This window comes from Rattus norvegicus, chromosome 4 (genome assembly GCF_036323735.1).
Source record: "Rattus norvegicus strain BN/NHsdMcwi chromosome 4, GRCr8, whole genome shotgun sequence".
Classification (NCBI taxonomy): Eukaryota; Metazoa; Chordata; class Mammalia; order Rodentia; family Muridae; genus Rattus; species Rattus norvegicus.
In genome coordinates, this window is record NC_086022.1 from 8,280,031 (window position 1) to 8,294,329 (window position 14,299).

Here is a 14,299-nt window from a genome sequence, read left to right on the forward strand (position 1 = left end):
TTTGCTGGTGATTATATGGTGAAAACTGGCCATGTTGGGGCTGGAGATGGCTGTGTGGTCAAGAGTACTACATGCTCTTGCAGAGTTCCTGCCTTTGATTCCTAGCACTCATGTGGTCCCTTACAGCCATTGTAACACCAGTCCCATGATCTGTACCACCCTCTTGTGGTCTCAGCAGTCCCTGCGTGCACGTGTTACGTAGACATGCAAGCGTGTTCTGGTCTCAGCAGTCCCTGCGTGCCCGTGTTGTGTAAACATGCACGCGTGTTCTGGTCTCAGCAGTCCCTGCGTGCGCGTGTTGTGTAGACATGCACGCGTGTTCTGGTCTCAGCAGTCCCTGCGTGCGCGTGTTGTGTAGACATGCATGTGGGGCTTGGGAGGCACATTCTCATGAAATAAATAACCAAACAAAAAACTGGCCTAGTGCTCAGAAACTGCAGCACCTTTAGGAGTGGAACCTCTGGTAGCTCAAGGTCCCACTACTGCCTATTTGACTACCTCTGTCCCCTCCCAGAGGTCAAGTGACTGTTCACAAGCCAGGAACATGCCTTTGTGACTGACCGCAGCATTTTAGTGTCTGAGAAGCTGTGGAGTTGAGGGGCCTCAGAGCTGACACAGCAGGCTTGTCTGCTTGTGGGGAGCATGCTTGGGGGTAGGGGCTCCTGGACAGAAGGTGCGCTTCCAGCCGGAGTCTGAAGGGTGTATCACCCTGCCTTCCTGCATGTTAGTGTCCAGGAGGCAGGAGCCACGTGGCCCCACAGCCACAGAGAGGATGGGGCTTAGGAGAGCAGTGGAGGACAGACAGCAGGAAGGCTGTTGGAAAGTTAGTGGGCCTAGGGACAGAGGGAAGGAAGGGATATGTTAGTCAGTAGGCTAGAGGCAGAGAGGACTGGCATTTCTGATCTCAGGTCTTACTGGAGGAGAGATTAGAAGGTGAGCAAGCTCTGGTGAGCAGACCTGGGCTGCACAGGTGGATTTGCCCTGTAAGCACTTGGAACTATTGATTAAACAGATCTCCGCTGGTGTGAGACTAGGTGGAAGTGTGAGGCCTTCGTCTCCATACTTCCCTCCCTCCCATGAGAAGTTGTCGGGGGCAGCCATGCATTCAACATTGAAAGCATGGGCTTTTGCCCTTCCCCCATTCTCACGGTAGGCGCAGGCTTGCTCGGTCACTAGTCTCCTGCTGGTGTTCACAGAGATGCAGGTTTAAGTGTGGGATTCCTAAGTCTGTTTGGACTTAGGCACACACTGATGTCTGAAGAGATCTGAGGGGCGGGAGTCTCTCTGACACGGGCTCCAGAGTAGAACTGGCTCAGCTAGTGACAGCAAAGGCAGCAGGTTCAGGAAACTACGTGGGGCTTGCTGAGAGTCTTTACCACTGTGCAGGAAATGAATGTAATAGTGTTAAACAAGGGAGACTGAGTTTGATTTTTGATCCAGGTGGAGGGGAAGTGACTGACTCCTGTTTGATGGCAAGTGTGTCCTAGCTAGGGCTTGTGTGGTGTACACCGAAATGCTTTTTATACTCCGGCAGAAACTTGGGTGGTGCTGTCTAAAGGAGGGGAGTGACTTTAGGTAGCATGGCTACATGGCCAGTTCTTGGGACTTTTACTGTCCCTTGGGTGCCTCAAATTGCTGTGCTCTCTGCTTGGGGCAGAGGAGATAGGAGGGAGGGTGATTGTCTCCACCACTGATGCTAATGGCTGTCCTTCCTTGGCCAGGCCCTCCTGACTCCCCATTGCTGCTGCTTGTGCAGATTGCCCAGGGCAGAATCATGTCTGCCCTTCTCCCTTTTGTTTTTTCGAGGCAGAGTTTCTCCTGCAGCACTTGCTGTACAGGAGCACACTCTGTAGACCAGGATGGGCTTGAACGTGGGGATACACCTGCCTCTGCCCCCCAGGTGCACCACCACACTGGCTTCCTTCCTCCATTTTACCACACGACTTCCCACATAGATACCAAAGTCTGCTGTATTCTACTGATTTCTTAGAACCAGAAGTTGGATTAGAGGGCCTGCCTGGCTGCAGATTCCCATGCCTGTCCTGGCAGCGGCTCTTGTGTTGCGAGGCCTCTCTTCAGGGTCCTTGTGGATGGGTTGTCAGTGCAGAGGACATCAGTGTAGCAGATGGCTGCTTTGCCTATTCATGTGGCGTCCATCGCTGTGTCTGTCCCATCTGTTGCCTCGCCTTGTTTGAGGAAGGAGAGTCAACAGCTGTAATGATTTCTCAGGAAGCCATCCATTCTAGTCCTGTTTTTGGTGCTGCCTATGAATTCATACAAAACAAAAGCAAAGAAAGATTGCTCTCATGAGCCTTATTCTTATTTTTTGAGATTTTAATATAATTACATCATTTTCCTTCTTCCAAACCCTCTCACCCTTCCTTGCTGTCTTTCAGATTCATGACTTCTTTTCCATTCATTGTTGTTACGTATCTTTGTGTGTGTACACCTAAGTAGATGAAGAGAACCCGCTTAGTCTGTATGCTGTTGTATGTGTGCATGTTTGGTATGGGATAACCATGGCTCTCAGCTGTCCTTGGTTGCCTGTAGTTCTTTGTGTAGGCTGGAGACTGCGTGAGCTTGAGGATATTTTCTGTTTCACTCCAGTTTTAATATACTGCTACTAAAGGGAGCATGTTTATCCTTGTGTGTGGATGTGCTTGTGCTAGTGCTCATGGGGAGGTCAGAGCAAGACGTTAAGTGTCTGGTCCTATTTGGGACTGAGTCTCTCTTGTTCACTGCTGTGTAGCTAGTCTGTGTGACCTACGAGCTTCCTGATTTCTCTAGTCTTAGGTAGGTGGATCTCCGAGTCGGAGGCTGTCCTGGTTCCTTCTCCCTGTAGGTGCATTAAGATCTCAGGTACATGCGCTCCTCCTGTGCCTGGCTCTTATGTGGGTTCTGGAGACAGAGCTCTGGTTTGTCAGGCTGGCATGCCTACTGTCCAGCCTCCCCCCCCCCCCCACAACAATATTAACAATTCAATTTGAGGATACTATCTTGTGTAGCTCAGGTTAGCCTTGAACTCGCTGTATAGCCAGGGCTGACCTTGAATGCCTGATGGTCTTTCCTCCATTTTGCAAGTGTTGGAATTACAGGTCTGTACCATCAAGCCCAGCTAACATTTGCCTTTAAGAACACCTTTTGCTAGAGTCCCTCCATCTCTTTTCTGTGTTACATCCACTGCCTGGGGGCAAGGTGCAGTGTGGGAGGAACAGGAGCTATGCTGGGTATAGCTGCGGCCTGAGTTGTTTTGGTGGTAATAGTGGATCCCCCGCCTGAGTAGAGGTAACTCCTAGAAGCAGGAGGGGTAGAACATGGCTCTGCCATGGAGAGGCTTGAGCCAAAGCTGCCACTCTCCACAGCACCCTAGTCAGAAGCAGGCCAGGCTACCAGTAGAGGGGGGCTGCTGGGGACATTGCCCAGGCTGCTCAGGCCTGTAAAACACCAAATACTGCCACTTGTTTGTTTTGCCATCCTGTCCCCGTTCTTTAAGGTGCAGCAGCTCTGTGAATCAGTGCCCCCAGTGTGGGGTGTGTGTGTGTGTGTGTGGTGGTGGGCGGGGCAGAGGGTGGGGGAGGGATTGGGTTTGTCTTTTCTACAGTGGGTTCAGTACTTGAACTCAGGTTGCTAGGTTTAGGTAGCAAACACTTCAGCTGCAGAGCATCTCCTGTGTTTGTTAGTCCATTTTCTCCTTTATAATTCAGTGTCCTGCTCTCTGGATGTTGAATACAAAGTGTACGTGTGAGAGCAGTATGTTGTTGTCTGGTCCCCATTTTGTAGCCGTTGGGCATATCAGCTGCATGAATGCACTGTTACTCGCCTAGGAGTGGGTAGTGCCTCTCAGCAATTATCAGTAGCAACTTGACCCTCTTTTTGTTTTCTAGATCTTACAATCCCTTTCAGCACCCACAAAAAACCTAGAGCAGCAGGTGGCACATGTACAGCAGGGACACCCCAGTGCCAGTGCTGTGCTCTTTGGCCAGGCTAAAGGTGCTCCTGAGACACACACGTTGCAGCAGCACCATCCTCCCCAGCAGCCTCAGCAGCAGCACCCAGCCCTGCACCTCCAGCCCCAGATCATGCAGCTCCAGCAGCAACAGCAGCAGCAGCAGCAGCAGCCCCAGCCTTACCCCCAGCCGCCATCACATCAGTTCCCACAGCAAGTCCATCAGCATCAGTTCTCTCAGCAGCAGCTCCAGTTTCCACAGCAACCATTACACCCTCAGCAGCAGTTGCATCGCCCTCAACAGCAACTGCAGCCATTTCAGCAGCAGCATGCCCTGCAGCAGCAGCTCCATCAGTTGCAGCAGCAACAGCTCCAGCAGCACCAGTTAGCACAGCTCCAGCAGCAGCAGCAGCAGCAGCAGCAGCAGCAGCACAACCTCCTCCAGCAGCAACAGCAGCAGCAGCTCCAGCGCTTGCACCAGCAGCAGCAGATGCAGAATCAAGCAGCACACTTGAGCCAAACGTCCCAGGCACTACAACACCAGGTTCTACCCCAGCAGCCCCTGCAGCTGCCCCTGCAGCCCCCACCTCAGCAGCAGCAGCAGCAGCAGCAGCAGCAGCAGCAGCAGCAGCAGCAGCAGCAGCTTTTTGGACATGACCCAGCAGTGGAGAGTTAGTACTGGTTCCTATTTTCCCACAAGTTACAAGCTTGCATAGGAGCATGGGGCCTGTCAGATAATTAGCACGTGGAGTGTGAGTCTCATACCTGTCGAGCAGGCATTACAGTGAGACAATTAGGGTTCTTTACATTTGCACATACTGCAGTGAGGAGCAGTGGTCAGAGCATCAAGGATGCCTCAGGAGCAATGCTGAGATTGAGTGCTTAGACCTAAATTATGTCTTGTTTCTGATGATCTAGTTTTTAGACAGTATATTTGTAGCAACATTCCAGAGGTAGTTAGATTATGGATTCAAACTAAACTCATCAAAATGCACTTTTAATTTGTGTTCATGTCTGTTCCTCTAGTTCCAGAAGAAAGCTTCTTGCTGGGCTGTGTGTTTGCCATTGCGGACTATCCCGAGCAGATGTCGGACAAGCAGCTGCTGGCCACCTGGAAGAGGGTGAGCTGGGGGAGCCGGCTGGCCAGGAGCTGTGTGCTTGACTGGGTTGGATGGCCGCCTGCTTGGCTGGCCTCATGTAACAGCGTCCATGTGTGCACTTTGGTGGGCAGGGACGGGTGCCCTCATCAGTGCTGCCTCCATGGGAGGTGCCCATCATGTTCTGTACTTCTGATACTGAGGTACCACATGGAGTGTTGGGCTTCCTGGTTCTTAAAATTCCTTCAGGGGTAATGGTTACATGTAACTGTCTTCTGGTATAATTGTGAAATGGTAGTTCATATATTTTTCTTTTTAATTCGTTCTTTTTTATGGATGAAAAAGAAAACTTCAAAAAGTCTTTCTTGCAATCATGCTACAAATCAAAACGGAGCAGTCCTTCCCTCTCCCCTTTTAGATAAAAACCAAGTTTAGGATAGAAGCATAGCTGAAGTGTTGTTTGCTATAAGCATTGCTGGTGCTTAAGCCTCTGCCAGATGCCAAGCGTACAGCAAGACAGCAATGTTGAGTTGGGAGAGGATGGGCAAGCCGACAGCACAGAAGCAAGCTGGGCGGTGATGTCCATAGAGCAGCACTGGACGGGGCTTGTTTAAGCTGGTAGAGGTGATCTATGTGTTCACAGGAGGACTTACAGCAAGGATAGGAGGGGACGATCCAGCCAGAGCAGCCTGATAAAGGTGCCCCTGCGGCACTAATGGGGACTTTCATCAAGTCTTGTCCTGGGCAGTTGTTGAGTCAGGGAGAGCAAAAGACAAAGGCTGTCTGTCTTCCAATACCATTTTAGATACAATAGTAGAGGGATTTGGATTTTCCTAACAAGCAGTATGGAAAGGGGTGAATGGAGTAGTTAGATCTGAGGTGTGTGGTAAGGCATAGACTTGGCTCCCCGGGTGGATAGGGTTGGAGAGCTAGAGGGTGTTGGGGCTGTAGGGGCAGAAAAGTGGGGAAGAATTGGGAGCTTTGGAATGGGCCATTGAGAGGCTTCATGAATCCGAAGTCATGAAACAGTGAAGTTTGGGGTTTCATTGGCTTGAGGCAGAGGCTCTAGAACTTGAACTCCAGAGATAGGACACTTCCTTCAGCCACTTGGTTAAAACATGCTACACAGCCAGTTTGTGGGGTGTGGCGGACTAGGCCCAGGGCCTCTTGTGTGTCGCACAAGGTTTTTTGCACTCCCAGTCAGTTGGCTTCCTAAAGTCTGCTTGCAGCCTCCAAAGGATGACAGGGGCAGCCGCCTTGCCTTTTGGTCTTTCTCTGATTTTTGCCTTCTCTTCCTCTCAAGAAATAAGAGGTCCACCTCTGTGCTAAGCCTCCAGCCCTGCAACACCACGTGATGGAGTTGGGACAGAGAAGGGAACAGAGCTGTCCAGAATAGCTTCCCCTGATGGACACACTGTCGTACTGAGTAGGGGAAGAGCAGTACTGGAGCAGGAACGATTGAGGGCTTGGTGTAGGGAGACTGTGATCAAGGCCAGGACATGGTCTCTGGTTCAGCACAGCTTGTAGCTCGATTGAGGGTGGTGATTTCTGAGTGCTCTGCGGCCTGCCCAGCAGAGGAATGTGGGAGCTGAGTGAGAATGAGTACAGGTGTCTAGCTCAGAGACCTCTACTTAGAAGCCACTAATGCAGCAGGGGGTACATGGCAGCTAAGTTCTTGGGTGAAACAGAACCAGAGTTGGCAGGTCAGACAAGGAAGGCGTGGAGATTGTTTCCTCCAGCTAAGGAAGCCAGGGACAGCTCTACTTCCCTCCTGGGTAACTCTCCTAAAAGGGCTTGAGGGAGGGAGGGCTTGCTGTGCCCTGGGCTAGCCAGGGCCTCACACAGTTGGGGCCTTCCAGCTGTGCAAGTGGCCATGGTACGGTAGTGACGCCTTCCCTTCTTCTTTGAGTGACAAGACTAAGAGCAGGGTGTGGAGGAAGCCCTGAGAGTATGTGTTTTGAAAACACACTTTAAAACACCTTTCTGTGGAGAGTTTAGGAATGAGGTTCAGTGAGATACTTTCAAGACAGCAGATGTGGAGGGTGGGATGAGGTCATGGTCAGCACCAGGAAACAAAACCCACACTAGGAAGAACATCTGTCTTAGGGCGCCGTGGGAGTTGTTGGCCACCTGGCTGCCTTGGCCTTCACACAGGAACATCAGTGGATAATGTTTAAGACTGGAAAGCAGTGAAGTAGCATTTGTGAATTAGAATATCTTCACAAATATATTCCTATTGTCAGGACACAACGCAGGCAGTGGGAAGCAGGTGAAGGCAGGAGCTGCTGGCTTCTGTGAAATGGCTGATGGGCACAGTGGTACTCGAGAGTGCGGGGGAGAGTGTGAGTGCGGAGTGACATCTGCCTTCTGTTCATAGCAGGCTGGATTGAGATCACACGTAGGGGGTTGGGAATTTAGCTCAGTGGTAGAGCACTTGCCTAGCAAGCGCAAGGCCCTGGGTTCGGTCCCCAGCTCTGAAAAAAAGAAAGAAAAAAGAAAAAGAAAAAAGAGATCACACGTGGTAGTGGCCTGAGTAATTGAGTGATGACAATTTGCTGGGTCTTCTGTGTAGATAATCCAGGCACATGGTGGCACTGTGGACCCCACCTTCACTAGCCGATGCACACATCTACTCTGCGAGAGTCAAGTCAGCAGTATGTACGCACAGGTAAGGACATGGCCACCCTGGCTGGGGGACGCCAGCCACATTGTTATGTGCGGCACGTGTTTACTTGGGAACAGTGTCATGTGGTCCCAACAGCCGGGAATGAAGCGTGTAGCAGAGTCAAGACTTCAGCTTGTGGTCCCGTTATCTTTACCAAGTATGGAGCCATGTATCATTGTGCCAGGATTTTTGTGGTATAGGGAGTCAAACCGAAGATCATGCGTGCTAGACAAATGAGCTACATCCAGACATCTCAAAGTTCTTAGACTCTTCTAGAGAAGTTTCCTGCTTCCAAAATTTAAAACCCACCCTGAGAGTTTGTGGGCAGCTTAGGGCAGTAGAGAGGGGATGGGCAGAGAAAGTGGGGATTTGGTCCCATCTGGGGCTTTACGTACAAGGGTCTTGATGCGAAGACCCAAGAGACCAAACAGTAACCCTGGGCTGTAAGCTCCCAGCATCGCCTCTTACCTCCGAAGTTTTCATTTCTTCTCTTGGTCAAACTCTTCTTGTGAGTTGACGGATGAATGCTGACGTATATGTACACCAACTTTAGGAGCGCCCTGTTAGGTCCCGTTGCCTTCTCTGTACTGCACACCTCATCTGTGGTTAATTTTAAGAGGGTGTTATGTGTTTGTAAGCAGGCGATTGGGTGTCTCTTTGGGGAGGGGGGTTGTGTTGTGTCGTTTCTGACTATGGTAGGCTTAATTTTAATCTTGTGTGTGTTTCTTTGTGGGTGCATGAAACGTGTAGGTGCCCTGGGAGTCTTAGATTCCCCTGGAGAGGTGGAATCTTCAATTCATTTGCTCTGAGAAGGCAGCCCTGAATGTGCAAGCCAACTGTCTTCTGCCTAGGCCCACAGCAAAGAGCTAGAGACAACACAATTGTTTTGTTTGCCAGGCACTACGGGAGAGAAAGCGGTGTGTCACTGCGCATTGGCTCAACACAGTGCTGAAGAAGAAGAAGCTGATGCCGCCTCATCGAGCCCTGCATTTCCCTGTGGCATTCCCACCCGGGGGCAAACCCTGTTCACAGCATGTGAGGCCATCCCCTCTCCTGCTTGACTTTGCACAGTTCTGACCCAACCCCTGGGTTGCCTTTTACTCCTGCATGCCATGGCTGTGATAGCAGTGCCTGGCACAAGATAGACATGTCACATGTCATTTTACTTCGCTGACACTTCAAAACCTAGGGCGAGTCACCCACTCTTGGATAGAACTTAGTCGGTACTTGTGGGTACTTGGTGCCGTAGGACCCAGAGCCTGGATCAGGGAGGAAGGTGAGAGCTGCCGAGTGTGTGCTCAGCACAGTAACCTGAAGTCACTGTTGCACAGATGAGAGGCCAGAGGTACTGCCCTGAGTGGAGCCCTGTCTCTTCTTGCCTCGAGGATGCTGTGTGCTTCATGGTCCATCCGTGAAGTTATTCTCGAGATGCTTTAAGAGATGACAGTGCCGGGCTGGAAAGACGGCTCAGTGGTTAAGAGCACCGACTGCTCTTCCAGAGGTCCTGAGTTCAATTCCCAGCAACTACATGGTGGCTCACAACCATCTGTAATGGGATCCGATGTCCTCTTCTGGTGTGTCTGAAGACAGCTACAGTATACTTATATATAATAAATGAATAAATCTTAAAAAAAAAAAAAAGAGAGAGGGAGATGACAGTGCCAGTACATCCCCCTGATGCTGTAGGGTCGTGACAGGGTAGTCAGAGCCATTTGTGTTGTATCTCATTCATTCTTTTCTCCCCAGATTATCTCTGTGACTGGATTTGTTGACAATGACAGAGATGACCTGAAGTTAATGGCATACCTGGCGGGTGCCAAGTACACGGGGTACCTGTGCCGGAGCAACACAGTCCTCATCTGTAAAGAGTAAGCTGGGCTTGGAAGCCATCTCAATCCTGCTTGCCCAAAGGAGAGGGAGGTAGAGATAGTGGGTGGTTTGGCTTGTTTGGGGAGGCATGGCCCCTTATAAGCCCAGCTTGTAGCAATGTCCTGCCCGCAGCCCCTATTGCTGGGATCCCAGGTGTGCGCCAGCACACTCAGCAGCACAGCAATCCTTCCTTAATACATCATGGTCAAGTGTGCATCCAGAAAAGAAGGCCACCAAGGCTCTTGAGTGGCTGCCTTCCCAGCTTCCTACTGCCCTTCTGCTCCTCAGTGCCTTGAGTCTTTCTTGGGTGGTTGTTGTTTGAAGTTGGGTCTCTAAGTAGTCCTGGTTGTCCTGGAACTCTCATGTAAATCATCGTGGTCTTGAAATCACAGAACTTGATCTGCCTCTGTCTGGTGGAATGCTGGGATTAAAGGGGTGCACCACCACCCCTGCCTCTGTCTGTGGTTCTAAAGGCATTGCTATTCACAGTACTGCAGCATAGCACCTGTGAAGACTTCACTAGGTGAACAGATGCTATCATAGAACTTGCGTTGATGAGTTTAGATACCAGGAATAGAGTCAAATCAAAGTCTGACCCAGTTGGAGCCCAGGGTTAAGTACCCTTGGCCTCCAGCTTGGGTTACTGGCAGTTTTGCTGAAACATGCCTGCTACTTTTATTAGTTTTATTAGCTCTTTTGGAAATAGACAAAAATTCATAGTAAGATGACACTAACATTGAATAAATGTGATGTCTCACAAAAAAGACCAAGCGGCTTGAAGTACGAGAAGGCCAAAGAGTGGAGGATCCCGTGTGTGAATGCACAGTGGCTGGGGGACATTCTGCTGGGGAACTTCGAGGCCCTGCGGCAAGTCCAGTACAGCCGGTACACTGCCTTCAACCTGCCGGACCCCTTCGTGCCCACTCCACACTTGGTCTTGAGTCTTCTAGGTTAGTGACAGTGGACGTGCCCTTGAACCCGTGCGCACCCTTGCTTCCTTTAGTCCCTCAGCAGAGCTGCTCTTCCTCCCATGCTGCCCGAGTTCCAAACAGTGTGGTTGTGGGTTTGTCTGAGAGGCTCTTTTTCTCACTGTCAGTACCTGCCGGTGGCCTGCCCTGTGTGCTGTCAGCCCTTTGATACTATACAACTCCTCAGTGGGAGACTGTCCCACAGAAAATAGGGGCATAAGATGCAGCACAGCTTTTTTTTTTTTTTTAATTTTATATATATGAATACACTGTAGCTATCTTCAGACACACCAGAAGAGGACATCGGATCTCATTACAGATGGTTGTGGGCCACCATGTGTTTGCTGGGAATTGAACTCAGGACCTCTGGAAGAGCAGTCAGTGCTCTTAACTGCTGAGCCATCTCTCCAGCGCAGCACAGCTTTTTAAAGACATTTTAAATTTATCTTTAAAATTGATGTTTGTGTAAATATACAATGCTAGGTTTTAATTCTGCCTTTCAAAATTGAACATCTCTCTGGTAGTGTTTTGACTTTCCCCTGTGAAGCCCACTTTGCTTTATAAAGGTTTGATCATGGGAAACCTTGCTCAGGGTCCTAATGGACACCTGGCACCATGTAGCTGTTTGTCGTGAGGAACTGCCTGGGACTTCAGTGCATATCTAACCTCAGATCCATTTTGTTGCACGGGGCAAACTGTCCCCCGTGGCCAGCACCTGTGTATTGGTCCTTGTGGGTCTTACTGGCCACACGGTGCATACCCTTGATGAGTCACCTGTCCTAGAAACCTGAGCTGCAGTACCATAGCTACACTGCCCGGGAAGGTATTGTAGACAGGCCTGGTGTATTTAGGTGCCCTGCCTAAGAAGGGCTTACAGCATGGTTTTGTGTACATTCAGTGTAGAAGATGACATCTTTCTCTTTCAGATGCTTGGAGGACCCCAGTGAAGGTGACTGCAGAGCTATTGATGGTACGGCAGCCCCATACCACACAGGGGCCACTCCTGTATGTCACCCCCACACCCCACAGGGGCCACTCCTGTATGTCACCCCCACACCCCACAGGGGTCACTCCTGTGTGTAACCCCCCACACCACACAGAGGCCACTCCTGTGTGTCATCTCCCACACCCCACTGTGGCCACACCCAGGGCAGGTCAAAGTTCCCTATTGTTGGGGAGTGTTCCTGAGGGTTCTTGGGTAGGGCCATATCATACTGGATATTCTGATGAGCTCCTTCGGGATATAGAGTATTCTGGAAGTTGTTAGTTACTGATTCTCTGTTAGGGGCTCTCTATGGTTCTCACCTTTAAGGCTTGAAGACCTGGGCTTTGTTGTATTAGTGTTTACTCATTGAAGACCCTTCATTTCCTGCTGGAGAGATGACTCAGAGGTTGTCTTAGGGTTTTACTGCTGTGAGCAGACACCATGACCAAGGGAAGTCTTATAAAGACAACATTTAACTGGGGCTGGCTTACAGGTTCAGAGTCCATTATCATCAAGGCGGGAGCATGGCAGCATGCAGGCAGGCATGGTGCAGGAGGAGCTGAGAGTTCTACGTCTTCATCTGAAGACCACTAGTGGAAGACTGACTTCCAGGCAGCTACAATAAGAAACTTAAAACTGATAACCAAAGTGTCACACCTACTCCAACAGGGCCACATCTTCTAATCCTGCCATTCCCTGAGCCAAGCATACACAAATGTCACAGGTAGAGAGCACTGACTGCTCTTCCAGAGGTCCTGAGATCAATCCCAGCAACCACATGGTGACTCATAACCATCCATAAAGGGATCCAATGCCCTCTTCTGGTGTGTCTGAAGACAGCTACAGTGTGTGTGTGTGTGTGTGTGTGTGTGTGTAAATAACTCATTGAGTCTAATTAGCACTGCCCATATCTGCATGGCTATGGGCATGGTCAGTCTACCAGAGAAGAAAACTTGATCTCCCTCCCTAAGAAACCGTCAACTGTCAATAGCTTCTTAGCTAGAAGTACCCCTCTCCCCATGCTGGAGTGTTGACTGGATTGAACTTGTGTAGACAGCTCTTATGCCTGCAGTTGCAGTTACTGTGAGTTCATGGGTGCAGTGGCCCTGTCATACCTAGAAGACTAGCCCAAGTTCTTCCTGACCTGATTCTTACAGGCCCTCCCGTCCTCCCCTCCATACACACTTCCTGATTGTTTGTTTTAACTTGTTATTGATTCTTTGCACGTTTCACATCATGCACCCCAGTTCTGCTCATCTCTCTGTCCCTTCATATCTGCCCTTCAGTGTTGCAACCTCGCCCTCCCAAATAAAAGACACACACACAAACAACTAAGCATAGACATCATCTCATAGAAACTAGTGTGCCCCACAGTGTACCCTCTGTCCACAAATCTTCACATGCAGATGTTCACTGCAGTGAGTCATTGGTCTGGTTCTAGATCTCTGGCCTCTGTGGCACCATCATTATTGGATCCTCACCAGGACTCCTGTGGGACATCCTTTTTCTGCCCTTTGTCATCAGCAGGACTGGCCATTTCCCAGGGCCCAACTAATCCCAGATGACAGCTTTTGGGGTGGGACAACTCAAGAGTCTAGGATCAGGACCTGGGTGGCAGCTGAGTTGGTCAGCTTGCCAGCCCTCCCTTATCTGAACAGCCAGGACCATGTCTCCACCACTTAGCCACCCTATGAAGCCGAGAGGCAGGGTAACTCACCCACACTCATGCCTCCAGAGTAAGCTCCACTCTGCTGCCCAGCCGAAGTGTGGGGTCCACTTTCCCAACTGCTGCAGCCTATGAGGGGCTGGGCCAGCTCTCCCAACTACCAAAGGTGACAACAAGGTGGAGAGAGGCATCACGCTATTCCACCCCCAACTCTGGTTGCTTTTTGAGACAAGTCCCATATAGAGCCCAGACTGGTCTTGAATTTGATGTATACCTGGAGATAACTACAGTGCTAGGATTTTAAGTGTGAGCTACTGGGTTGAGGATTTAGCTCAGTGGTAGAGCACTTGCCTAGAAAGCCCAAGGCCCTGGGTTTGGTCCCCAGTTCCGGAAAAAAAGAAAAAAAAAAGTGTGAGCTACCATGTGGTGCTTTTAAAATGGAGAGTGAGCCAGTGTTATGTGCTGGGCAGTGGTTCTGCACCCACCCTTTATGTATTCAAAAGGACTTACTAAGTTGTGGAGGCTGGCCTTGAACCTTGCTGAAGGAACTTGGGCTAGTTCTGGTTCTTGAGGCTCTTGCTAAGAAGGTTAGCACCTCGCCTTGCTCATAACAGCACTGTTGATCAGATTGTCACCTGGTATCTGCTGTGCCTCAGGTGACTTCTGGATAAGGCTAGTCTTGTTTTAGGGAGATGTGTTGGTGCTGAGAATGTTTGTCATGTTCCAGGGTGGCACAGAGTACTTAAAGATGGGGAATTGATGTTGAGGGTTCTGAGAAATAAAGGGAATGGCAGGCATGTTTAAGTATCCAAAGATTTGGTGACTAGAGGGGGAGAGAAAGGAAAGGGCAGGGTCTCGGCCTGGCCCACCCAGGCGTTTTGATTGAGTACTTTTTCTGGCAGTGAGGGCAGTGGCTTTCCATTGATTGGGGCAGAGGGTGTTGCAGATGTTATGTCTTTGGAGGCCTTTGTTCTTAGAGATTGTCTGACTGGAGTACGTAACATGTCAATTACAGAGTATAAGATTACCTCCTAAGCTGAAGCCGAATGAGGTCGCCAACATCCAGCCTTCTAAAAGAGCCAGGTATGTGCAGCAGGGCGGGT

At 50.2% G+C, this 14,299-nt stretch overlaps 1 protein-coding gene across 4 annotated transcripts in view; it reads left to right on the forward strand.

Moving 5' to 3' along the window:
- Paxip1 (PAX interacting protein 1) overlaps positions 1-14,299 on the forward strand; it is a 51,561-nt gene that overhangs the window by 21,101 nt on the left and 16,161 nt on the right. For all 4 annotated transcript variants that reach the window (XM_063285937.1, XM_063285938.1, NM_001107844.2 and 1 more), the window contains 8 exons: positions 3,885-4,617; positions 4,973-5,067; positions 7,616-7,711; positions 8,606-8,743; positions 9,455-9,576; positions 10,343-10,527; positions 11,472-11,515; positions 14,212-14,279. In XM_063285937.1, coding sequence (XP_063142007.1) covers positions 3,885-4,617; positions 4,973-5,067; positions 7,616-7,711; positions 8,606-8,743; positions 9,455-9,576; positions 10,343-10,527; positions 11,472-11,515; positions 14,212-14,279 — 1,481 coding nt within the window. The remainder of the gene's footprint in view (positions 1-3,884; positions 4,618-4,972; positions 5,068-7,615; positions 7,712-8,605; positions 8,744-9,454; positions 9,577-10,342; positions 10,528-11,471; positions 11,516-14,211; positions 14,280-14,299) is intronic.